The 25,008-nt window shown below is 37.1% G+C and overlaps 1 protein-coding gene across 2 annotated transcripts in view; it reads left to right on the top strand.

Moving 5' to 3' along the window:
- The first annotated feature begins 2,036 nt into the window (after positions 1-2,036).
- The window catches only part of LOC105209941 (frizzled), a 165,906-nt gene continuing 142,934 nt past the window's right edge, over positions 2,037-25,008 (top strand). For both annotated transcript variants that reach the window (XM_011180615.3, XM_054228509.1), the window contains exon 1: positions 2,037-4,337. In XM_011180615.3, coding sequence (XP_011178917.1) covers positions 3,609-4,337 — 729 coding nt within the window. In that variant the 5' untranslated portion in view covers positions 2,037-3,608. The remainder of the gene's footprint in view (positions 4,338-25,008) is intronic.

The following is a 25,008-nucleotide window of genomic DNA, read 5'->3' as shown; positions in this document are numbered from 1 at the left end:
CAACATAATTTACGCTCTCAGTAACAAATTTTCAGCGCTCACGCTCTTTATTCCGCCAACAGCAACAACTACTACAAACACCGCTCTCTCACAAGTGGCTGCTGTTGTTTGTAGCAAGTTCTTGTGGACCGGTTTTGCCGGCATTTTGCGCGTCTCCTGCATTACACTAACAACAAAACCAAACGCTACAACTTCTTCAGCTTTTACTTCGCCATCGGCGGTGTGAGTGTTTTCTTTTTGCTTATTTGTTATTGTTTTTGCTTCTGCCAAGTAAAAAGTTAGCTTTATTGGGAGACCGAAGAACTAACCAAAGTAAGGGCAAATAATGGTTGAGGAAAATAAACAAAATGTGGTAACATAACAATGAGCCAGCATTAAAAGTGTCTTCGAGCGTAGGTATATAGGTAACTCCGTAAGTTTGTATGTGAGACTGCTCCAGCTTCTTCTATTCATGCGTTCTCCATTGTTTAGTTGCGGTTTGATTTGACTTGGCGTTTTTTTTTTAGTTGCTTGTTGTTATTGTTTGCAGTTGAAGCCTATTGTGTGTTGGTGTGCGCTCTCCTTTTTTACAATAAATTGTTGTTGTTTGCATATTTTGTTATGGTTTGCTTTTGTTGATGTAGTGTTGTTATTGTTATCTATTGTTTGACCGCGTGTTAACGAACTTTTGGCATTTTGTTGTCGGTTGTGTTGGGAGAATTGGCGATTGTGTGTTCTTCGGTGTATTTGTGTATGCAATTGTTATGCGGTTAAAAGTGGGAGGACATGGAAGCGGTGAACGAGTTTCCTTTTCTAGTAAAAGCATGTTGAGTAGTTGCTCTTGCGAAATTATAAATTAAATAAGAGAGGAATATTATTTTGTATTATTTATAGATTTCTTCAAAGGTTAAGCCAAGTCGGTCAGGACATCAGATCCAATAGGCAGTGTAAAAATATTTTTGTTTCCTTGAATTCAAACCTTTAACTCTCTCTTTGAGGAAAACAATTGAGGAAAAGGTATACAGCTCTTCTATTCTGAACATATTTATCTATGCTAATGCCGACCTTTGCACTTTTGAATTATAATATATTATAGCTCCATAAAACTAAGCGCCAAAACTGCTTAGACAAATATTTTTTCCACAATTTAAGGTGAGGTTAGGGTTTTATATCTTTAAACAAGTCAATAAGACAGTCTACTAAGAAATAACAGTTTTCTGAAGCAGATTTCGCAGCGATTAGACAAGAAATCAATGAAACTACATTAAACAGTTCTAAATTTAAAAGAAATTCTCGAGAAAACAGTGTGGATCTCAACTAAAATCAGCCAGCTGACCGAAAAGGATCAAAACAATGATTCCAGAAACCAACTCAGAGAAAGAAAAGTGCCTTCTGATTTACTATACCTTAATTTTTCGGCTTCAAGCCTCTCAGACCAGCAAACTCTGTTTTTAAAATACCTATTATTTAAAAGCCAATAACTCCTTTAATCCATATATAAATGTGTTCTCCCAAAACACGAAATTCCCAATCAGAATTTATTTTAAAAACTCTTCTTCAATCATTCATGCTTGCTTCCGCCACCTGCTTTTGAAACAACAGCCGCCGAAACCCCTAATTCAAGGTCGCACAGCTGAATTTTTAATAAAATAAGAGCTACTATGTAAAGAGAGTAAACTCAGAAGAGCTGTGAGATGAGAGGAAAAAACACGTTTGGTGCTCTTCACTTATTCAGCGGTTAAGTGAGAGAGACCAAGCAGTTGAGTTCGTAATGGTATGAAAAAATGAACTAAGTAGAATATGAGCAAAAATGTTATAATAGTCAATTAATAAAAATTATTTCAATTTTAATTAAAACCAATTAAATACTGTGATCTCTAAAATAGTAGTCAAATTCAAATTTTATTATAATTTTCTTATTTTGGTTATAAAATTCAGCTTTCCTCTAACTGCATTGACTCTCCACTCAAAACTTACCATTCTTCACTTAGCTCACTTTACTGCTCACACACATTACGTTGTTTATGCCATTCACTGGCCGCTTGTTCGGCGCGCATTTCAACTTGTCCATTTAGTTCGGAAGCAACTTCTGCCGTGTTTGGTTTTTAATTTTGTTATTTCGTGCGTGTGTTCGGGTTATAAAACTATTTGCCGCCGGTTGTTAGTTGTTGTGTGCCGCAGTTGACAGAAAGCAAATGGCTGCATGCCGCTTTTGCTTAGTGCCATTGATAGAGTGCAAGAATTGTGTAGTGAAAATTTGTATAAAATCTCATTAAATATTTGAAATAATAAAGCAGTTTTGGAAAATTGTGTATGATAAATACATTCAACACTTGAGGAGTGTGAAAGTGGTGAAATTTTTATAAGAAATTGTTATACAGTTACCAGCAGCAGAAGCCAGATTTTCATAAGAAGATGTGAAGTAAGTTGAAGAAGCATATTTGTTTGTGTGTAATATTGAAATGCAACTTGTTCTGGAAAGTGCAAGATTCAATATGAAGAATTCGTGTTTGATAGTGTGTTAAGTCATAAAAGTTACTTCAAATTTCAAGTATAATTTAAATAATATAAAGGAACTAAGTTCTTGGGAATATTTTTTCATAATTGGAAAGTGAATTGGAGCCTTGCAAAAGCCAAACGAGCTTCTAAAGTCATGTAGCATATACAAAACTGGTGACAAATTATGTATGTGGAAGAAGTGCTTAAGGAGGAGCTGTAAAAAATTTAAATAAATCAAATTTGAAATCGAAAGTTTATATAACAAATACATGAAATTGGATTTACAATATAGAATAAAGTGAAAAAAAAATTTAAAAGTGAAGTGAAGAATAAAAATAGTTGTAAAAAAACGGAAAAATAAGGAATATCTAGCACAGTAGGCCTCAAAAGGAATAAGCAGGTCTAATAGCGTTTAATAAAAATAAATTAAAATTCAAAAATTTGAAAATTGTATTTAAAAGAGCATATGATGCACTAATCTAACGATTATTATATAAGAATTGAGATAAAAAAATACAAAACATCCTTAAATTTTCACCTAAAAATCAACAAAGCAAAAATTTCAAATTATTTTATATTCAAATGCAAGCTAAAATTTTTTAAAAAATACCGAGCCAAAATTGGAATTGAAGCATACTATTCTACTGCGAGTGTGTACATAGATTCCAAAAATAAGCAAATGGCTCCATGTTAAAAAAAAAACAAGAATTTTTTGTTGGCAATAAGGAATATACAATTCTTGCTGAAATTTAATTGAAAGTGTGATTATCAAAAATTAATTTTAAAAGGTGAAAGGTGAAGTCGATAAGCTGAAAATACATGTTTAATATTGAAATATTTCAAATTAATAGTGACCCAGAAGGAATTGTGTTTCAAAATAAATGCAAATAAAAATTTTCTTTGAATTACAACAACAAAGAAAGTGCTGAGTATCCATAAAAAATAAAAAAAATATGTAATAAAATCACACTAGAAGTGTTCAATTGCAGTATGTTCCTCTGAACTATCGAGCTGCTTCAATATAAATAATAAAGCTTACATAATTCAAATAAACATAAAAGCTATAAAAAAGAGTGTGTGAAAAATCCCCACACACATCGCACATCATTAAAAATTCTACGTTCGCGAAAATGTACGCGCATCAAAGCAAAATGCCGACGGCAACTCGCAACTGTAACATCGCGCTAATCTGTGCCATAATCGTCGCTTTCACTTGTGTCACACCGCCGTCCGTACGCGCCGTGCATCGCTATGAACAAACGCCCGTCGAAGCGAGCCCCTATTACCGCACCTCCGCATCGGGTGAAATGATCAGCTCATCGGCAATGACAAGTGATGCATTTCCGCATCATAATCGCTGTGAACCGATCACAATTTCGATTTGTAAGAATATACCCTACAACATGACAATAATGCCGAATTTAATTGGTCATACGAAGCAAGAGGAAGCCGGTTTGGAGGTACATCAATTTGCGCCGCTCGTCAAAATCGGTTGTAGTCCCGATTTGCAATTATTCCTTTGCTCTTTGTATGTGCCGGTTTGTACGATACTCGAACAACCGATACCGCCGTGTCGTTCGTTGTGTGAATCGGCGCGCATCTGTGAGACACTCATGAAAACGTATAATTTTAATTGGCCGGAAAATTTAGAATGTTCGAAATTTCCTATTAGCGGCGGTGAGGCTCTGTGTGTTGCCGAAAATACAACTTCGTCGACACCAAAACCAACGCGTAGTATGCCGAAGGTGACGCCACGTAAAAACTATGCAGACAGTCCGCATCGTAATATCGGTTTCGTGTGTCCGGTGCAGTTGAAGACCCCGCAAGGCATGGGTTATGCGCTCAAAGTTGGCGGAAAGGTGAGTCATGTGATTGAATTAGTATGATAATGTAGTATTGATATTAGTGCTCTCCAAAAGGCAGGAGCTCTCTGCAGCTACCCTCAATATTTAATAATCGTGTTCCAAATTGAAGAAACGAATTCAGGTATTATTATTTTCATGTCCGAGTTTTTAGTTATCTCATCTCTCATCGATTTTAATCTCTACTGAGTGGTACCTTTATAGCCACCTCTTCGATCATTTACGACCTCGAACAGGAATTTTATTACTATGATTGTAAAATATAGTTCAATAGCCTTTAATTGGTCTGTTTGGATAACAAGGCGAAGTTGATTTTAGTACGAATACTACTGAGATCTCGAAGAAAGTGGTTCCCCAGAATGTTTAGTAGTAAAATAAATTGTATTTAGTAAGTCAAATTTTTTTTATAACTGCGAATAGCTCTTGCTGTTGATGAGCAGTTGAAGTTCTGAAAAAGTCAAGACAAATCGTTCTCCAGTCACTAAAAATTATCTCGAATATCTGCCATAAGTGGACTTTATTTAGTTTTTTATGAGTGACTGACGACTTTGTCTAGAAGGTGAGGTGACGTCAACAATTTTATGTGGATCCCGTCCAATAGCAAGACAATTGACATCTTTCAAAAGCGAGGAATAACGTGAGCATTCTCTTTTTAGTCACAGTGCCCCCAGTCTACAGTTGTCTTCTCACCTCTTGGCTTCTTTGAAGTTAGTTTTCTCATTATGAATAGTTCGATGATATAAACTCTTCAAATATACATTTTTCCCTCAAATTTGAAATCCTACTCCCTCATTGTCTTCTGCGAGGTCCTGCCATACAATTCTTCGCTGTTCATGTGCACATTCTACACGTAACAAACTCGCTTGAAAACAACGAAATCCACTAATGCGTGGGATTAACCTCATTATCGGCACTATAGTCTTTTATTGCGAAAAAAAACATACAAAACAAGGCATTCCTTCACATTCACACCAATACCAGCATAGACATCCACAAGTAGACAAGAGTCACTAATCAGAAACTTAATACCCATTTTCCTTGCCATTGTGTGTCAAACAGTATTCCCATTACTAAGTATTAATTGCGCAACACCGAGCTAAAAACAGAAAATCCTCACATTTGACCTCAATTCGGTATGCATACTCTCAATGGAGGGGAGGACATAAAAAATTCAACAAGTTTGATTCGAAAACATCAAACAACGCATAACTACAGAAAACTACCTGACTTGCCACATGCCTTTCATAGTTACCTGCTGCTTTAGCGCTCGCAATCAGAAGTGAATGAAATCGCACAAAGCCAGGAAGAACAAAGGAAGCAAAAGCGGCAACACATTAGCGCTGGTTTCATCCCTTAACGACAAGAAGAACCTCGAGGTTCATATTATATATTTACTTATGAAAGTATGTCTGTATGTATTTTTTATATACCAACATTTACTGATGAGCATATGCAGCGCTGTAGACAATTGCCTGTAGCACGTGAAATTAAATATTTACACCATGCAAACATTCTTCTAGAGAAGAAGAAGTAGCTCGGTGTGTGTGCCACATAGCGAGTTACTTAAAATGGAAAAGTATATTTAACTTACAAATTTCGGCACCTTTTTAAAAGCACATATTTGTCCTATCTTTGGAAGTGTCATTGTTGCTGTGTGGTGTCAAATTTTTTCCAATTTACATTCACGAAATTTTTCTTATTCTTTTTTGTGTATTTCCTTTTTGCGTTTATTTTTAGACCTTTCTCGTTTGTTCTTGGAATTGCTTTTACCTGCCGATTCTTGAAAGTAGCTCAGTTGTTGGTGTTTTGTGGCGTTTGGTTTAACTCACGTTCTTGATTTTTCCTTCCCTTTCCTGTTTCTTCTTTTTTGTGCAATAATCTTCTCTCATTTGTGACGCGTCACGTTGTTCCAAGAGGATATAGCACGTTTCTGATTATGGTTGAAGAATACGCTCGTAATAGTCTAAATTTTGGATTTTAAACCAAACGTTCTTTTGAGAATGTTGTGTCAGAATTTCCATGCTTCCAAGAATAGATAGCATGTTCCATAAATATTCTAAAAAACATTTACCTTCTTTAAAAAATTAAATATTCAAAGGTTCTCACTTGTGGTTATCGATAACTTTTTTATTAATTTCTGTCCTGTTTTCTTTAGATAATAGAGCCCTTCAACCTTTGTTTGTTATTTTATGTTGAACTAAAAAGTCTTCCGAGACTCATCTCCTTCAATAGCGTTATATTATGTTTTTAAGATTATCCTTAAAGTACCGAATAGGTACTTCCCATAACAGTAGCCTTGATGTATGGTAGTCTAGGAACTTCAATATATCTATTTCCTAAATACGTTATAATTTAATATTGACAGTGTCGTCGCATTTTCCAAGTATTGTTTCCTACATTGAAAAATGTTGTGGCAAATGTTCTCACTTAAGATTTCAGCTCGAGATCGTGTCCTATGATCTCATCGTTGTTTCAGTGTTGAGATACCACCCGGTTTGATACGTACTAGGTGTTGTTGCTGACAAAGCTGCATAAACTTGTATATTTCTTAGAGAATCCAACTATTTGTCAAGCAAAGTACCGGTGTTTCAATAGTCTATGTGTAATTTTCGTACTTTCCGTTGTTCGGAACAGTCTTGAAACCTAACCTGGCTGTACTTAGGATCAGAATGAAACTATACCAAAACATGTGAAGACCATATCTTTAAGAACTTAGAAAATATCAAAGGACTCAGTTAGATAATCCATTTGTTACTTAACTAAGCAACGTTAGATCGCTGAAAGGATAGTTCTTTGCCGGTTTAAGTCTGGCAAAGTAGAACCGTTTGACGTAGGATTGTGAAAATTTGCACCAGTGCATAAAAGAAGGAATAAATATAAATAATCCTCAAGAAACATTTTCTCTTAGAACATACAAATCAGTCTAAATATTTGATAATATTTAGTTCTAACTGTCTTTTATGTTTACAAACCCCTATTGACTCGCATATTGCCTTTGAACTTCAACTGCCGCTTCCATCAAGCGTTATCAATTAATTTTCCTGTCACTCGTTTCAAATTTACACGCTTTAGGCAACCCTCAAAATGCTACAAATCCCTGGACTGTTGCTATTGATTTTTGTCTACCATCCATTTTCATATCTACGGGCATTTCTACTCTCTACTCTCGCACTGTTGAAGCGGCATTGCATCCCGAAATTGTACTGTGTGGTATGTGTTTAACTCATTATATTCCCCAGAGCGTTTGGCTGGAATTCAATTTAATTTTCTACTTTCCTTCGTCTCGTTTATTTTTAAAATTCGTTCGTCTCTGTTTACTTTTAGATTTTCTCAAAAATTTTGTTATATAATCAATGAGTTTGTAAAAGTATTTATGTTGTTTGCCCTTCGTTCATTTTGGGATTTTACAGCAATTTATGTGTCTGCGCCGTAGCTAGACCCAGACAAGTGAAAATTTGTTTTTGTACTTACCGCACGTATGGCTGGAAGAATCAATGTGTCTGTTTTGGCGGTTCAGTTGATACCCTGTAGGAAAGTGTTGAACTGGTCGTCGGATAAATTTCAAGATCAGAACTGTGGATGTTTCATGAAGTTCATTCCACTTCCTGCAGGCTAAGCTCTAATGTAGAAGATATATTGGAGGCCATTTTATTTTTTAGTCTTGGTCCCGATCTGAGCTTCTTCAAAAGGCTTTTCGGTAAATTCCGTTCACTGCCACCTTTGTACTAGTTCATTTTAGTTCGGAGCTTTGATCTAGTGGCAAGTATCTCTTCCCAGATTACTGCATTGCTGAATTCACGAGAGTCTTGACAACTCGGAACCAATCCCATTTTCTACAGGGTACTTACTCATGTGCTCATTGAAGCATTGAACTCGTTGGCTCTTTTATGTCACTGGGATTTATTAGTATTATTGACTCACGGTGTTGCAATATCGGTGTTTTGTATAATTGTTGTTATTGTATTTTCGGTAACTCTTGTTTTTTATGTATTTCTTTTATGTCATTCATTTGGTGTTTTATTTTTGTCACCACCATTGTTGTCGCTTCAACTGTTTTATGTGGGTTCATATGTACATATCTCTGTTACCCGCTTCGTCTAAGCTTTGTGTTAAAATTGACAGGTTGTGTCAACTTTATGCTTTGTCGAGTATGTGTTAATTTTTTGACATTGTCAAAATGTGTTTATGTACTTTTTAATGATGGTACTTAAGTTGTATTAATGTGGGCTCACTGATTAGGTGAACGCTTGCATGCTTAAATCCTATGGATGTTTTAGGAAATCCTACCAAATATCTATACTTACGAAAAATGGAATTTGTTGCTTGTGGTGTTGTTAGGTCGTTCAAAATCCCTTTAGATTGTGTTTCAGAAAATCAAAAGTACTTAAATAAGAATAAATTATTATTGATAAAAAATTCCGTATAAAGTCGAGTCTTCCTAATTATTTGACAAACACTTTTATCTAGATACTGGTTCTCTTATCAATATAAGGGTTGACTTCTCTATGAAGCTGCTATTTTTCATCGTATTTTTAATTTAGGTAAGGTTAGTGGTGGTTATATCAACAACCATTTTGGAAAGCACAAATCTTGAGAGATTTTTATATACTACCATTTTAAGAAAATCCGGTTACTTGTGTAAGACCTTAATAAAATATCTGAGTCTTAAGCGATTTGTCTTTTTCAGCGTACCTACCTACCTACGACATATTGTCTCCATTAAAACTAGCTTCCGAAATTAATCATTCGGGAAGAACTATCGTGCCATTATTTACCAACCTATTCGAAAGGAGTCCAGGACTTAGAGATCTTATAAAACCGGTGAATAATTTGAGATTTATGAGATTTCAAGATGTTTCGATATATTGAGAGAGATCTCATATCAATTGGCGATCAATTTGAATTTTCTGAGTTTACAAAATGTTTGTCTGTGATATATTGAACACCAAATTGAGTTTGACCAACTTCGTTTCAGTTGGAATATCCATATAGTCTTCATGTACCCACTATTCCTCCGCATTATTTTTCTTGTTAACGAGTCTGTGAAACTTGCAGTCGAGTGCCTCCACTCCATTTACAAGATATCACTCCTATCAAGGGTAGAATCTGCGACACAAAGTACCACATTTATAGCCACTGAGCCATGAGTTGCGCTCAAGCTCCGCCCATTCGACAATGTGTACTTCTAGCGATAATGTACGGCAATAAAAACTTACGCTATTTATCTTGTACGCCAAATCGCCAACACTACAAGCAGCCAGAGAAGAAAAAACAGCGGGTATCGTGCAAGTCCAGTTGAAATTTTACAGTTTTTAATTTTCGCATACCTTTTTCCTGCAGTTTTTATATCGTACGTTGTTGTTGTTGTGTATTTTTTTACTATACGCCTGCATGTGGGCGCCAAAATGTCAGTTATTAATGGCACTCACGCGTTTATGCGACGGCCTGCCTGCTTGCATACGCTTCTGGAGATTTATTTTTCTACATTTTTTTTTAAGAGATTATGCGAATGTGTTTGTTTTTGTTTGTGTGTATGTGTCGAAAATGCATGTAAAATGTTTAATTACAAGACTTTAATGACAATTTGGCGTAAGAAACATTTATTGCGAAATCATTTTTTCCGGCAGCACGGTGTAATAGTGTAAGCGGTTGCTGCTGCTGCACCTAAACTGTTGTCACACGCACATGAATTGTGGTAATTTTTAGTAATATTAATTATAATTTTATTGACAGTTTTTATAATAAAAAATTTATATTTTAATATTTTGTTTCAATTTAAATAAATTATAGGTTATATTTGAATGATATGCATACTTTCAGTAAACACTGTAACTATTGTCTGGCTTAAAGTATGTTATTTAACAATTTATCGATTGATTTTTAAGAACTGTAAGTAGTCCATGTACAAATAACATATTTATAAGCTCAACAAACAACCAAAGTCACAGAAATATAGCTCTGCTTCTCCTGATCTAAGGTCTTCATACTAAAAATTCTAAAGTTTGTAAGTCCTAGATGTAATATATTTTTATTCCAATGCTTTCTTATAACTTGTATTCCTTAAATGGTTCTAAAAGATTTCCAGAGGTCTTTATGACGCTATTCTCTTTGATCGAACAGTACTTCTTAAGTTATATCGGCAAGGTTCTAACTCGCTGGCTTTATCTAGCCATATCAGTGGTTATGGGTTAGAGTGTTAATGATGAGTAACAAGCATTCCTATGATTTCCAACGATTCTTAAGATATCTATCCACCCTCTTGGTTCCTTTTTTCTTCCTTTTTTGCTAGATAAATTAAATTTTGTCATCTAACATATCTCTTCTCTAAATAGGGAAACAGAAGACTTTGGAATACAAGGTCTTGATCGATAAAAATCCAATCTTCGTCCCGCTTAAGCAGACCAAATTGTTTCAGAGCAGCCTTGGGTTTGATCAACAATGAATTCACCCTTGTGTTTGCCTCAGCTGTTTGAGGTCTACGGTGTTAAGTTACGATTGAGCTCTTCCCCTCTCGCATTATATTTAAACTTTCGAGTTGTTCAGTGATATCTTTCTAAGAAAGTCCGTCGCTGTTTTTATTGCAGTTCCAACGTATTAGCGGATTTTATAGACTCTCTGGTTGGTAAAGCAAGGCTTTCATTTTGATTTTCCCTCAGCTTTTTGAAGTCTATTTTTTGTGGATTTTAAAAACCCAAGGTTTGGTCAATCAAGGATTAAATTAAAATAATGAGGTTTATGGTTGTATAATTCTCACTAACTGAGCTCTTCCGCTCTCGCATTATATTTAAACTCTAGGCAAAGTTGTTCAATAAAATATTTTAAAGAAATTTCTTCGTTATTTTTATTACGGATGCAACATGTTTCTATATTGTATAGACCATGAAGTTGGTCAAGCAAGGATTAAATTTTCCTTCAACTGTCCATGATTTGTGGATTCATTTGACCACGAGGTTAGTCAAGCAATGATATCATATTGGGTTTGCCTCAGCTGTTTGAGATCTATGGTCGTTTAGCTCCCACTTACTGAGCACTTTCCCTCCTTCACTTTACTTATACTCTAGACAGAGTTGTTCAATGATATCTAAGAAATTCCTTCATTGTTCTCATAACAGATCTAATATATTTGTGATTTTTATAGGCCTCATGTTGTTCTATGGTTCACAAGGGTTGCTTTAAATTAATCTTTATGAATGTGATTGAAAATATGGTCTAATTTGTCTATTTAACTGTACTCGATAAACCATTATCTCATTCCATTTAATTGCTTTGCTGCACCTCACTCATCATTTATCTATAGCCGACTCGAAAACGGCTGTCAACTCTCCAATACTATGTATAATTTTACTAGCGAGAAAATAGTGAAACTGTCATTTTTATGTGTCAATTGTTTGCGGATTGTCACAAATGCGGCCGACAAAGTGACAGCAAAGCTGATGCGGAAAATTTTGAAAGCAAAAAAATAAAAATAAATTTACACAGAATTATGCAAGTCAACGCTGTAACTAATTTACAAAATGCTTTAGATTTGAACGTGTTGTCTGTCTGTTGTTTGTTGTAAATACTAAACCCGCACGAGTTGCGATGTTAGAAATCTCCGCAATGTTGCGAATGGGAGCAGCATTCGCCACTAGACTGCTTAATTAACTCAGGCTCACACGCTTCGCCGGCGCTGAGTGCGTTTAAAAAAGGCGTGTCGCCTGACATTTAATAACTACCGCAAGGCGAGTAAGTTGACAATGCAAATAGCTGTGTCGCGAATGTTATCAGTGAGCCAAAAATGAAGTGTCTCTATTTCATTGACAGCGTACGTAGTACGTACGCCATAAAATATTTGCCATAATTAATATTTTCGCAATAATTTTGTCTGTCAAAAAATTTTGTTTTCAAAACTTTTTATGCAAACAATTACCCGCGCGACAAGTTAAACTGGCTGCAATGCGAGATAAACTCTGTGAGTTTCACGGTGCACATTAGCGCCGGGTTACCCAAATTGTGCGCTCACTGTCGCCAAAATGTTGGTGCGCCACCAGTCAGCCACCAGCTGTGAGTGATTGCCCGACATTAGCGCGGTGATTTTGTTAATGTGCGTAAATTTTTTATGTGCAACTGATAGCTGCCAGAAACCAATAATCATATATTTTCCCAATAACGTTAGCGGCACACACCGAAATGACAGTTTGAGTGCAACAAGTAATTAATGTCTGGCGGCTAAATGGATTTGGTATTTTTGTTTTAGCATTTATTTGGACTTCCAAAATTATAATTGTGAAGATTAGTTTTGAAATCATGAAGTGCAAAAAGGCGTGTAATGAATATGAGCTTCTAATTAAATAGCAAAAAGTACGGGAGCAGGCTTTTTATGTGATTTGAAATTGTTGAAGATTTGTGGCATAAAATTATGATTTTTTCTAACCTAGAATATTGGAAAAATATATTCAATCAAACTTTATTTTTTTAGTTCCTAAACAACTCTTCATGTTAGCAAGCTACAATAATAGTAAACATTTCGTTTTTACTAAATTACTAATTTCATAACCTTATTGAGAATTACAGAAGAGTGTGAATGAAATTGCAAAACAAATTATGTTAGGTAAAACTCTCCTATATTCAGATATCCAATAACATTTTTCTAACTAACCGAACTCATATTCTCAATGAAGTTTACAGTCTTGACAAAAAAGTTCTTACATTACAACCAACTTCGTAGAACTTAAAACCCAGGGATACTGAGAAGAGTTGACTAAGTCTATTGATAAGTATGTATGTATGTGATTGGCGTTGAAACCGTTTAGCCGGTTATAGTCGAATCGATGATAGCGCGCCACTCCTCTCTTTCCCTAGCAGTTCGGCACCAGTTGGAGATCCCAAGTGTGACCAGGTCGCTCTCCACCTGGTCCCGGGGTGGAGGCCTTCTCCTTCCTCGGCCTCCAGCGGGTACTGCATCGAACACTTTCAGAGCTTCCATTCGTACAACATGACCTAGCCAGCGTAACCGCTGTCTTTTTATTCGATGGACTATGTCGATGTCGTCGTATAAAACTTACATCTCATTGTTCCATCGTCTGCGGTATTCACCGTTACAAATGTTCAGAGGACCATATCGATAAGTATACGACAGATTAAAAGGTAAATTGGAGATGAGAGAGTTAGTTAGATCGATTGTAAACATAATATATTGTAGTATAATATTCTAACCGGGGTTATATTTGGTATTTATTCTGGATAAAGGTCTCACTAATCGTTAAAATATATTGTAGTTTACTGGATATAGGAACACGAATCGAAGAAGGATTGAGATTAAAATGAAACCAACGGAGCTTCGAAAAGGAAACTTTTTATAACTTTAGTGGATTTGATCTGACGAAAGGTTATGATATCGATAGTCTAGCCTTTGCTAATGAATATCTTGGTTTTTCATCACAAGCTCCTGTTGGAATAGTATTTTGGTCTTCGTATATTTTAATCTTAATATCTAGTCGCTTCGGGTTTTGTATTCTTATTCGAGTTTATAAAAGGTGTTGGGACAGTTTCTACGACTGTGGGTCGAGGAAAAATTTTGAAAATAAAATATTTTATCTTTGAATAGTCATAATAACCTTACGCACTCTCAATTCTTTCATAGTATTTTCCACTTAACTCTCTTCTTCATGGCGCCTAGAAAGTTTTCAAGCGTCGACGAATTTTCAAACAATACTGTGCCATATTTTGACATTTGACAGTCGCGTTGACTTCTTCAACGGACAATTTGACACAAGTCAAAAACAAAAAACAACAACTTTAAGCTCAAATAAGAAAGCAGATAAAAGCACAAATTTGGCGCCTCGTACAAAATGAAGCGCATGAAAATGTGTCAACTTGAAATGGCACTTTCCGAAATTTTTTGGGGCCAGTTGAAAAACAAAAGTGCTTGCTTTGCATGAAAAACGCTTAGCAAGGAGTTTGCAGGAGCAAGTATGAAATAACAACAAAATCAGCGAAGGGTGCGTTAACGGGGCAGCGCGAAAACAAAACTTTTTTATGACATTTTTATGATCGGCGACGACGGCAATAAGCGGATACTTTGTTTTTTTTTTCGCTGTTTCAAGCTTACAACGCCGAAAAACAATGTTGACACTTTGTTGGCGCTGTATGTACTTGCAACATAACAGTTATTGCTTTAGTTAGTAGCATGTGATGTTGAAATGCTATTGTTGTTGCACATTTTGTCACTTTTTTTTATTATTTTGTTGTTGTTTTTTGGAAATCGAATAAGTCGCTTGCTGCGCTTGTCGTCGCCTTTGGCCACTTTGTCACATGACACTGGCGCTTGCTAGCTGTTAATGTTGTTGTTGTTGCTGCTGATTTTTATTGTAGCTGTAATGGCGTTTGTTATATTGTTCGGTGTTTTATGGTGTTGCAAATATTGTTGTATTTTATTGGTCATGTTTTTTTGGTTGTAAAACGGTTGTCGGGTTTTGTTTTTTGTTAATTTTGTTTTTGTTATTATTATTTGCTTTAAAAACGAAATTTTCATCTTAGTTGCAGTTTATTTTGCTTTTCGCTTTCATTTTCATAAATTTTGTTACTTTATGACTTGTCATAAGTTTGCTATTGAGTCTTGAAGACTCGTCTTTGCCATTTCAGTAACAGTCACTGAGTCTTATACATATAGCTGACAAGCCCCGCTATCTACTACTACTAAACTGCAGAAAATCGCTTTTTTTTGTAAGAAAACACACTTTCATTCATATGTGTCTCCATGTGTTTGTATTTGTGCATTCGTCCGGTGTGTTAAGGAAATGCCAACGGAGTGACAACTTAAATGGCAGGAAGTTAATTGCGCACTATGCGGGCGTTCAAATGTGTAATCAAGCGGCGGCGGCGGCAGCAAAAAGACTCTTCACGTACTACGCATTGGCAGCTCGCAGCCGTCAGCTGGCGGGCAGCGTGTGTTGGCTGTTTGCTTGGCTCATCGCAAAGGAAGTTCGAGGCAATGTAGGAAACATCAAATGGATTATGATAATTTAACGACGTACAGGTAGTCGCGTAGGGAAAATTGACTGTAAATGCGCTGGCGTTGGATAGCGTAATAAAAAGGGAGTGGTAATGACTTGAAGTTGGACGTACTAAATGTAAAAAGAAATGGGCGATATGACTCTAGACAATATGAAGATTTATTAGATAAATAGTTTGTGCAAACTTCCTTATTGGTAGTGATAAGTTGAAGAAGTTAAGAAGAGGAACGATTTCCTAAGTATTCTTTAAAATATCTCTAGGGTCCGAGCATGCTAATGCAACCTGTAGGTTTAAGGCTATCATTTCTATTAGAACCAACAAATCCGCATTCGATAATAAGTCGGAGTACATATGTGTTTTTGAAAGTGGACATTGATTCACTGACTTCCTTTTTACACGGTAACCGACCCTTATCAACTTTTCTAAGTAAAACCGTGATCTGTTCTTACAGACTAGTCTTATTGTCTGTAAAACACTTGATGGTCGATGGTGTTCTCCCAAAATGCTCTTCCCAATTCTTTTGGGACCACTGTTACCCATAGTTCTACATCTCACAGTCCAGTCCTTACACTGTCTTGTTAAGGCCTTGAAGATTATTGCAAAATATGACGGAACTCTGAGAAATTTTTTCTAAAAAACTGAAGGACCTTTTTTAAATTCATAAATAACAGTTTTTGAGAATTACATGGTTTTTGATTTTTAACTACGTAACTATTATAGAACCAATTCTGAAAGAAAATTTGCGTATTTAATAACTTTCAGATTTCAATCTATCGCAGAACCAACAGTTTTCCTTCCACAAGTTATAGACTCTTGTTGTTGTTGTTGTAGCGGTTATCTATCCCCGCTTGAAAAGAAAGAGCTTAAGTCTAGTTGTCGTCGAAAGTTATAGACTCTAAAACCTTATAACTTTCCAACAGTCTTCCTGGCTGAAATTTATTTATCCATTTTACTATGGATCTTTTGAGAACTATGTCACATGAGATATAAAGGCTTTGAGTTTCAAATTAATGTATTGATCACAGCTCAGTGTTTCGTGGATTCGGATGAGTTTCAAAAAATCGATTTGAGGTTGTATGTATGTGATTGGCGTTGCAACCGTTTAGCCGGTTATAGCCGAATCGACGATAGTGCGCCACCTCTCTCTCTCCTTCGCAGTTCGGCGCCAGTTAGAGATCCCAAGTGTAACCAGGTCGCTCTCCACCTGGTCCCTCCAACGGAGTGGAGGCCTTCCCCTTCCTCAGTTCCTCCGGCGGGTACTGCATCGAACACTTTCAGGGCTGGAGTGTTTTCGTCCATTCGGACAACATGACCTAGCCAGCGTAGCCGCTGTCTTTTTATTCGCTGAACTATGTCAATGTCGTCGTATAACTCGTACAGCTCATCGTTCCATCGTCTGCAGTATTCGCCGTTGCCAATGTTCTGAGGACCATAAATCTTGCGCAAAATTTTCCTCTCGAAAACTCCTAGTGTCGTCTCATCTGATGTTGACTTCGTCCAAGCTTCTGCACCGTAAAGCAGGACGGGAATGATAAGCGACTTGTAGAGCTTGATTTTGGTTCGTCGAGAGAGGACTTTACTGTTCAATTGCCTACTCAGTCCAAAGTAGCACCTGTTGGCAAGAGTTATTCTGCGCTGGATTTCGAGGCTGACATTGTTCGTGTTGTTGATGCTGGTTCCCAGGTATACGAAATTATCTACGACCTCGAAGTTATGACTGTCAACAGTGACGTGGGAGCCAAGACGCGAATGCGCCGACTGTTTGCTTGATGACAGGAGATATTTCGTCTTGTTCTCATTCACCTCCAGACCCATTCACTTCGCCTCCTTATCCATGCGGGAAAAAGCAGAACAAACGGCGCGGTTGTTGCTTCCAAAGATACGCCGATGATACGCCAGGAGCTGTACACTCTTGTAGAAGATTGTACCTTCTCGGTTTAGCTCTGCAGCTCTTACAATTTTTGAGGTTATTTCTGTTATAAAAGGCGGATTATATTACATAATGTTCGATGTGTTGTAACATAGGTCGAAATTCGTGCAAAATGAAAGTGACTAGTGTCCAGATATTGCTAGGATGAAGAATTCAGTCTTAATAACCATCTGGGATTTCCCTGTTATGATTCTAGTATCGGAAAAAAGAGAGTTCATTGTTGATTATTGTCAATTGTCATACAACTGAAACAAGAGGAATCCTTGTATGAGTTTCAAAAGTTCAAACATGAATTCTATTAGAATCAGATTTGTTTCCTAAATCACCAATTAGGAAGATGTAACTATCTAGTTCGATATGGTACAACTCGATTCTTTCCAATCCCCAAATCTGTTTGATTATTGGAAACCTTCAAATGTTCCAAACTTGTAAATTATATTTTAAAGAAGTTCCTCAAACTATTGTTAGCTCCCACTTCTACTTAAGAACCCTAAGTCATTAATATTTTCAAATACGATCAACACCCAACACGTAGCAAATGCGCTGGCGCACATTCATTCATTTATTCATTTGCGATCCGCCTACCACCATCAGCGCTACATGTTATTTTACCACCGATCCATGGCGATACACTATGTAATCTCTTATGTACAACAAACAGCAGACACGGCAATGTGAATATATAAAACTGGTGCGGTTGTGAAGATTGTGTTGCTCATAAATTGCCAATGACAAAAGGGCCTTAATTAAAGGCAACATTTGCAACAGCGGCTTTTGGCGGCTTTGGCGGCACGACGGGTGACGGCACAAGACCGCAGCAGCTAAACAAAGTCGGACGAAGACGACGCTAAACCGCCGACGTAGTGAACATGCGAACGTTGCATGCAACATATGCACTTAAGAAGACGGCGGAGGGTGCGAACGATCGTCCGAGCAGCAGAAATGAAAACCACAAACGTGGCAGTCAAGCAATCAACGAGTCAAACGCGCAACAAAAGGAAGCACACACACACTAAGGAAGCGCATGAGAAGACAAAGCAAGCGACCGACGAAGATACAACATATCTCGGTGGAGTAGGTGTTCCATGGCGTATTTTATTAATACTTAAATGTATTTACATACATTTACTAAGTACAATAAGTGCTTCGGCCAGTGGCGGCGTGAAAGGGTTATCGCCGCACCATGCATGGACACAAGCAAGTTCTTTTTGGTGAAAAGCTACTGCGCATGCGCGTTGTCTTTAACCACGTATCGTTCGTATGTACGCCTCGTATCAACAGCAATGCCATCGTCAACGTTGCATTTTGGCTTTTGCAATTGATCCACACACTATACGTCCGCTGTATTTTGCTTGCCGGCCTGCCTACGATCGTGTTTCGCATTCGCAGCCACTCAAGTGCCAAACGAGAAACCAGTTCCGTTGTGAATTGATAGCTACTGCTGGCCGACGTAGTTGCATGAAGAAGCCATAAATTATGCTTAGCCATGTTTAACGTACGAAGATGCATATAAATATGCTTCGTCGATGGCTTTTTAAAGGGTGTAGGGCAACCGTCGGGACGATGTAGTGTGTAATGAAGTTGGCGAACTGGTTGATTGGTCGCATATATGAGTGGGATAAATGTGAAGGGACGTTTTAAATAGCATATGTACTGCAGTAGATCTATCTGCCTGTAGTTATGTAAGAATGTATGTTGAAGTTAATGAGATCTTGTTGTTGAAGAATTACTAAAACATAATTTATCGAACTGATAGTGTATAGCTGAGGTACAGATACTAATTGTTAAGTTAGTAGATATGATATGTAGTATCTTTTAAAGTACTGGAAATACAATGAGCTCATTAAAATATTTATGGATTGAGAAACTAGTTGTAGTTACTTGTTCGAAGTTTAAGGGAGATCAATTTCATTTTTATCTGTTCTTCATCTTCCTATACTATTTTTTTCAAAAAAGTGTGTCTTCTTCCTAAGTTATATGGACTTCGACGTCCTTATATACCATACTTGTAGTTTCTCCAAGTATTTTATTTCAACAGTAGAGTCCCGAAACCTGTTATAAAAATCGTTTCCTCCAACATCGAATTCAGCAGTGCCAAAACTCAAGCTTATCGTCTATTTCCACCACATAATTCATACGATTTTTGCAATCTCCTTCCTTGCTTGATTAGGAATCTTTTCAGGTTCAAGTTTAAGAAAGCATTCTATAAGATTTTTTATACATTTGAGGTTAATTCCATTTTATACAATTAGCCGAAGAACCTACTTATCTTTAAATGTTCCAAAATTTGAAAGAAGCCTTGTATCTTTTCAAGTAGGAACTTCACAGAACCCTCGACAAGTGCAGAGATCTCCATCTCTCTCTGAATGTCTAAACATTAAAATGCTTTGTGTTCTTTAAGTTTCTACAGTTTGCTCATAGTCTTTATCAGGGTAACTTAGTAACTCAATATATGGATTCTAGTTGTTTTCTCATAACCAGAGCGATGTGCTAGGATGCGAACTTGTTTTCTCTGAAAATATGATTTTTTTAAATAGATAAGATGTCTTCTCACGCTTCGGTCTCGTCCGCAAATAATTTGAGGAATCCTGCTGAGTTGACTATCCTTGGCTGGATACGAATTCGCGTACGTTCCGGTTACATAGTTAACATAAAATTTTCCAAATTTGAAAAAAAAAACTTCGAATCCAAAGGTCTCTTAAATCTTAAATTTGATACTACGGGTTTAACCATAATTGGCACGTTTCTGGGAATTTTCTTCCTCTCAGCACAAGCTTTGTTGGGGACATCACGGCTACATCTAATTTTAATATAACTCAACTCTAAGAAATCGGTTAGACCCCAGAGATCTCTGCAAATGTCAGTCGTGATGAAAATTGGTGTGGGCTGAGGTCTTGCAGATAAAACGTCTTCTGTTATTGTTACGGCATAAAAACGTTCCGCAAATAATTTGAGGAATGTTATCGAATTGACAGTCCTTGACCGGATAGGAATTCGCGTTCCGATTACGAAGACCCGACGCAGTCGAGGGAACCGCTCAGCCTTATTTTACTGTTGACTGTGTTTTTTCTTCTCCGAAATGTGTCTAACTAACGGTTGAAATTGAAAACCTCCTTTTTCCTTAGAAAAAACTAATTTTCTGCCAATTTCCACATTCAATTCCATTCGCTGCATGTTTTTTTTCACAAAATCGTTTCGTTTTTCCAATCTTTCTTCATCCGTTGTTTTCATTATGGTTTGCCGCAAGTCATTATACGTGCATAATATTTCTCGTATTGAATTTCAATCGTCAATATGTGAGGTAAATATTTATAAAGCGAACGCCATCCACTGAATATCAATTACTTAACAAAGATTTTGAAAACAAAAAATAAATAAATACAATGATAATTAAAAATAAAAATTGGAAGCAAAATATTTACGCACCGAAAAGGCATTGAACCAAATACGTCAGCAGAGCACACAATAACTTATGTACTTATATATTTGGGTAGCGGAGTGAGAAGAGGTTATCTAAACGAGAAATATTTCAACTCAAGTGGTACTCACAAGCTAGACTCAGCCGGACTTAGCGCAGAGTAAAAAAAAAACTCCATGTGCTTCAATCCAATTTAGACGCAAGCAAATTGTCTCAGACCGCCTAACGGCGTTACTTCGTACCATATTTGTTAGCGCTAGCGCATTTATAACTAGCTAATCACAAAATAATTGACATTTCATTTCCAGCTAGCAAATAACTGCAGGCAACCATAAAAAAGCGTCTTAAAGATCATAAAGAAATAATTGTGGAAGCATAAAAAGGCGATAAAAATATAAAAAAGCAGCGCAAGAAAATGCGCTTCAAGAAAGTTACACGCACTCAAACCAGCTTAGCTTTAGAGGAACTTCAGCATAAATCAAAATTGAAATGCTTCAAATGCTTTGGCTTTCAATCAAAATGCAGTCGAAAACCTGATTGACAGAAGCTGCTGACTTGACAGCGACAAGAAAGACATACGCAAACACACGAGTGGCCGACGGCAACCAACTTCAAGTCGTTGTTGGTAAAGTAAGAAGTGCGAAGCGTACGTTAAAGTCGGAGAGCACATGTGGAAGTCAGACAGCACATGTGGAAGTCGCTTAAGTCTTGACGCAACTGGAAGATTTTAAGCGCTTTTAGCGTGGGCTGGTGAAAAGCGGATTTCATGTTAGGTTTTGTGGAAAATCTTAAAGCTTTGTGTAGAGTAAAACTTATTACCTGACATATGTAATTGCAATGAAAAGTCTTAGTACTGCATTGAAATGTTAAAAATGTACATATACGTTTGCAAAATACCTTGCGTGGGTTAGCGGAAGCGGCTTTAAGTCAGTTGGAGACATGCTATAATCTCATCATGTGACATAAAGTCGGAAAATTTAGTAAGTTTTCGGGATTGTATTTTCAAATGCTTTAGCTCTGACAGAAAGTGAGGCAGCTGTGCTCTTTGCTACCAATATTTCCATATCAAATTGTGTGGACGGTCCGTGGTTAAAAGATTCTTAGTAAACAATAGGTTCTTTTTTAAGTCAGACTATAATTACAAAGCTTGTAAAAGAAAATCTGAGTTTTTGATCTAAAGAGGGAGAGCAAGAGTCATTTAATATTACAGTTTACTAGCAACTCCACTAAGCTAAGAAGATAATGCATTTCTCGAAGATTTGTAGATGTCCAACTCTACTAAGCTGACAAACATAATGCATTTATCGAAGGTGTATATCGGTCTCATAGAGAAATTTTACGGTTCTGAGATAAAAATACATGAAATCCGATATCTTCTAGGAAGAAGAATGATATATTTTGAATCCAGTAAACTCTTTTCAACTGGCACGTTATACTTTAGAAAAAGCTAGCTTGGCTCAGGAAATATATAACCGAATGAGGACAAGACAAAATATCTCCTGTCATCAAACAAACCGTCAGCGCACTCGCGTCTTGGCTCCCACGTCACTGTTGACAGTCATACCTTTGAAGTAGTAGATAGTTTCGTCTACTGAGGCACCAGCATCAACACTGATAATAATGTCAGCCTTGAAATCCAAGGCAGAATCAGTTTTGCCAACAGGTGTTACTTTGGACTGAGTAGGCAATTGCAAAGTAAAGTCCTCTCTCGACGAACAAAAATCAAACCCTACTAGTCGCTCATTATTCCCGTCCTGATGTATGGTGGCGAAGCATGGACGCTGACAACACCCGATGAGGCGACTCTTCGGGTTTTCGAGAGAAAGGTTTTGCGCAAGATTTATGGGCCTCTAAACATTGGCAACGGCGAATACCGCAGACGATGGAACGATGCTGTACGATTTATACGACGACATTGACATAGTTAGTTCAGCGAATAAAAAGACAGCGTCTACGCTGGCTAGGTCATGTTGTACGAATGGATGAAAACACTCCAGCTCTGAAAGTGTTCGATGCAGTACCCGCTGTAGGAGGGCGCGGAAGAGGACGACCTCCACTCCGGTGGAAAGACCAAGTGCAAAGTGACCTTGCTTCACTTGGTGTTTCCAGTTGGTGACAAAAAGCAAAAAGGAGGAACGATTCGGCTATAATCGCTTAAAGCTGTTTCTACGCCAAATATATATATATACATATATAACCGAAGTGTAAAATTAAAACTATTTCATTTTTCATTTTGGGAAAGATTCAGACAGTTTTCTTAACTTCAATGCTGGGTTTAATGGCTTTCTTACCTATAAATTTTTGAAAATCATTCTTTCTTAGACTCGGAAAGGGATTCTGTCCCCAATCGAGCCCATTATTGGTGAAGATATATGATTGTTTAAGTCCTCATCGCTCGTCATTTGCTGAAGTTATCACGACTAGGTCTAATATTAGCGACCACTAAGAGATCGAATAGGCTTCAGGGATCTCTTTAAATGATCAGTGATCGTCAAAATTTTAGTTCAGTATTTTCTTTGCCACTTCCACATTAAATTTGCTTACATTAATTTTCCCATTTGCCGATCATATCTGTCGCATGTGAATTCCAATTGATCGCTATGACCGTTTTCACACGGGCAATTTTTGTCGCGGCAATTCTTAGTTTTATAGGAGAGGGGGCGACCAAGGGAAGCGAGAGAGAGAGAAATTCTCGTCTCTTCGTCGCCCCCTCTCCTATAAAACTAAGAATTGCCGCGACAAAAATTGCCTGTGTGAAAACGGTCTATGAAACCCAAAAGCTTTCGCTGATCCACAAAGCAGATGACAGTGTCATAAAAAGAAAGAATATGAGCAAGAATAGCAGTCAAGCAGGTTGGAGGCAGTTCTTCGATCGCCAGCACACTTCCTAACTGTAACGAAACAGCTTTTCATAACTTGATTTTTGATTTTGTGGCACAGAAAATATGTGTAACGGAAGGCAGTGGTTTGTAGATTACGGTGTCTACCAACAAAAAGTTGGTGATAGCAGATATGAGAGACAAGTTTCGCTTTGAATAAAAAACAAAAATATAAAAAATCAAATAAAATAATGAGGACAAATATGAACACGCAAATATGGCAATTATTGTGGCAGGTATGCAATTCTAATTAAATTAACAGTTAATTATATTTGTGACACTGTTTTTGAGCAAACATACATATGAAAACAACTGTAGAAGTGTTTAAAGGATGCTAGTGGGAAAGGTAGCCATTCGCATGCCATAGATCATCAGCGTCAAAATGCGGTTGTTTGCGGCGATGCGTGTTGCACTTGCAACCTTATGTCTGTGTGTGCGTGATTGCATGTTTGACACTTGTGTCCGTCTGTGCGTTATTTTCGCGCCTAGCTGTCCGTCCATCCTGCCACAAAGAGGATGAACGCGCTCTAGTGGCCAAACATGCATGCGGCTTGGCGTTGCCACACACTGCAACGCGTTGCGGCAGCAGAATAACAAGCGTCCGAAGTGACAAATCACGCGATAACGTGATTTAGTATTTGTGGCATATGTGCACGCAAAATGACATATACATATGTATGAATGTGCCATTCAACAAGCGCAGTTATGCGACACCCTTAACACAAAATAAATCATTTTGTGATTGCGCAATGCTGAGAATAGCACTTCGTGATGGAAAAAAGTCTTCACAAATGCTATGCGGCATTAATGAGTTAGTCAGATTTGTGGCAAGTATAGGTATGTCAGTGTACGCTAATGCAAATTACCATAAAAACATATTTATTATTGTCACAAACTTGTAACTTTAAAACTACAGCGTTATTCTACCTTACTCAGTACTGCTTGTTGTACATTTATGCTGCATACTTACTTGCAACATGGGCCCTTATGTGTTCGCCCTTTATAGTAAGACGCTTAGCAATAAAATACACAATTTTATGGCGCTTGTAAGTTGTATTGCTGCATGTAGTCTAACGAAGAACTAGATTTTAAATGACACAGCATGTGGCCATCGTACTTGCCACAAATAGAATGCAACATATGTAGGTATTCAACTTTCCTGAGTTAACTCTAAACTATTGCAAGCATTAATAACTAGTCTAAATGAGAAACAAGAAATTGTTAGGCGCGCACACCTTGCCACATGGCAACAGTACCACATTGCTGCACTTCAGCGCTGCCAACAAACGTTTCATTGCGCCACTAATTAAAACATATATTCTGGCAATCATTTTCGCAAGCGCAAACAACAAAATTCAATTGATATGCACTTGCCACATTTTGTGGCATGAAAAATTTCCAATGAAAATCGTTCTCCAAGCGCATGCTACGCCATAAAAAATATAA

This window comes from Zeugodacus cucurbitae, chromosome 4 (genome assembly GCF_028554725.1).
Source record: "Zeugodacus cucurbitae isolate PBARC_wt_2022May chromosome 4, idZeuCucr1.2, whole genome shotgun sequence".
NCBI classification, from domain to species: domain Eukaryota; kingdom Metazoa; phylum Arthropoda; class Insecta; order Diptera; family Tephritidae; genus Zeugodacus; species Zeugodacus cucurbitae.
This window is presented reverse-complemented; position numbering and strand designations above follow the sequence as displayed.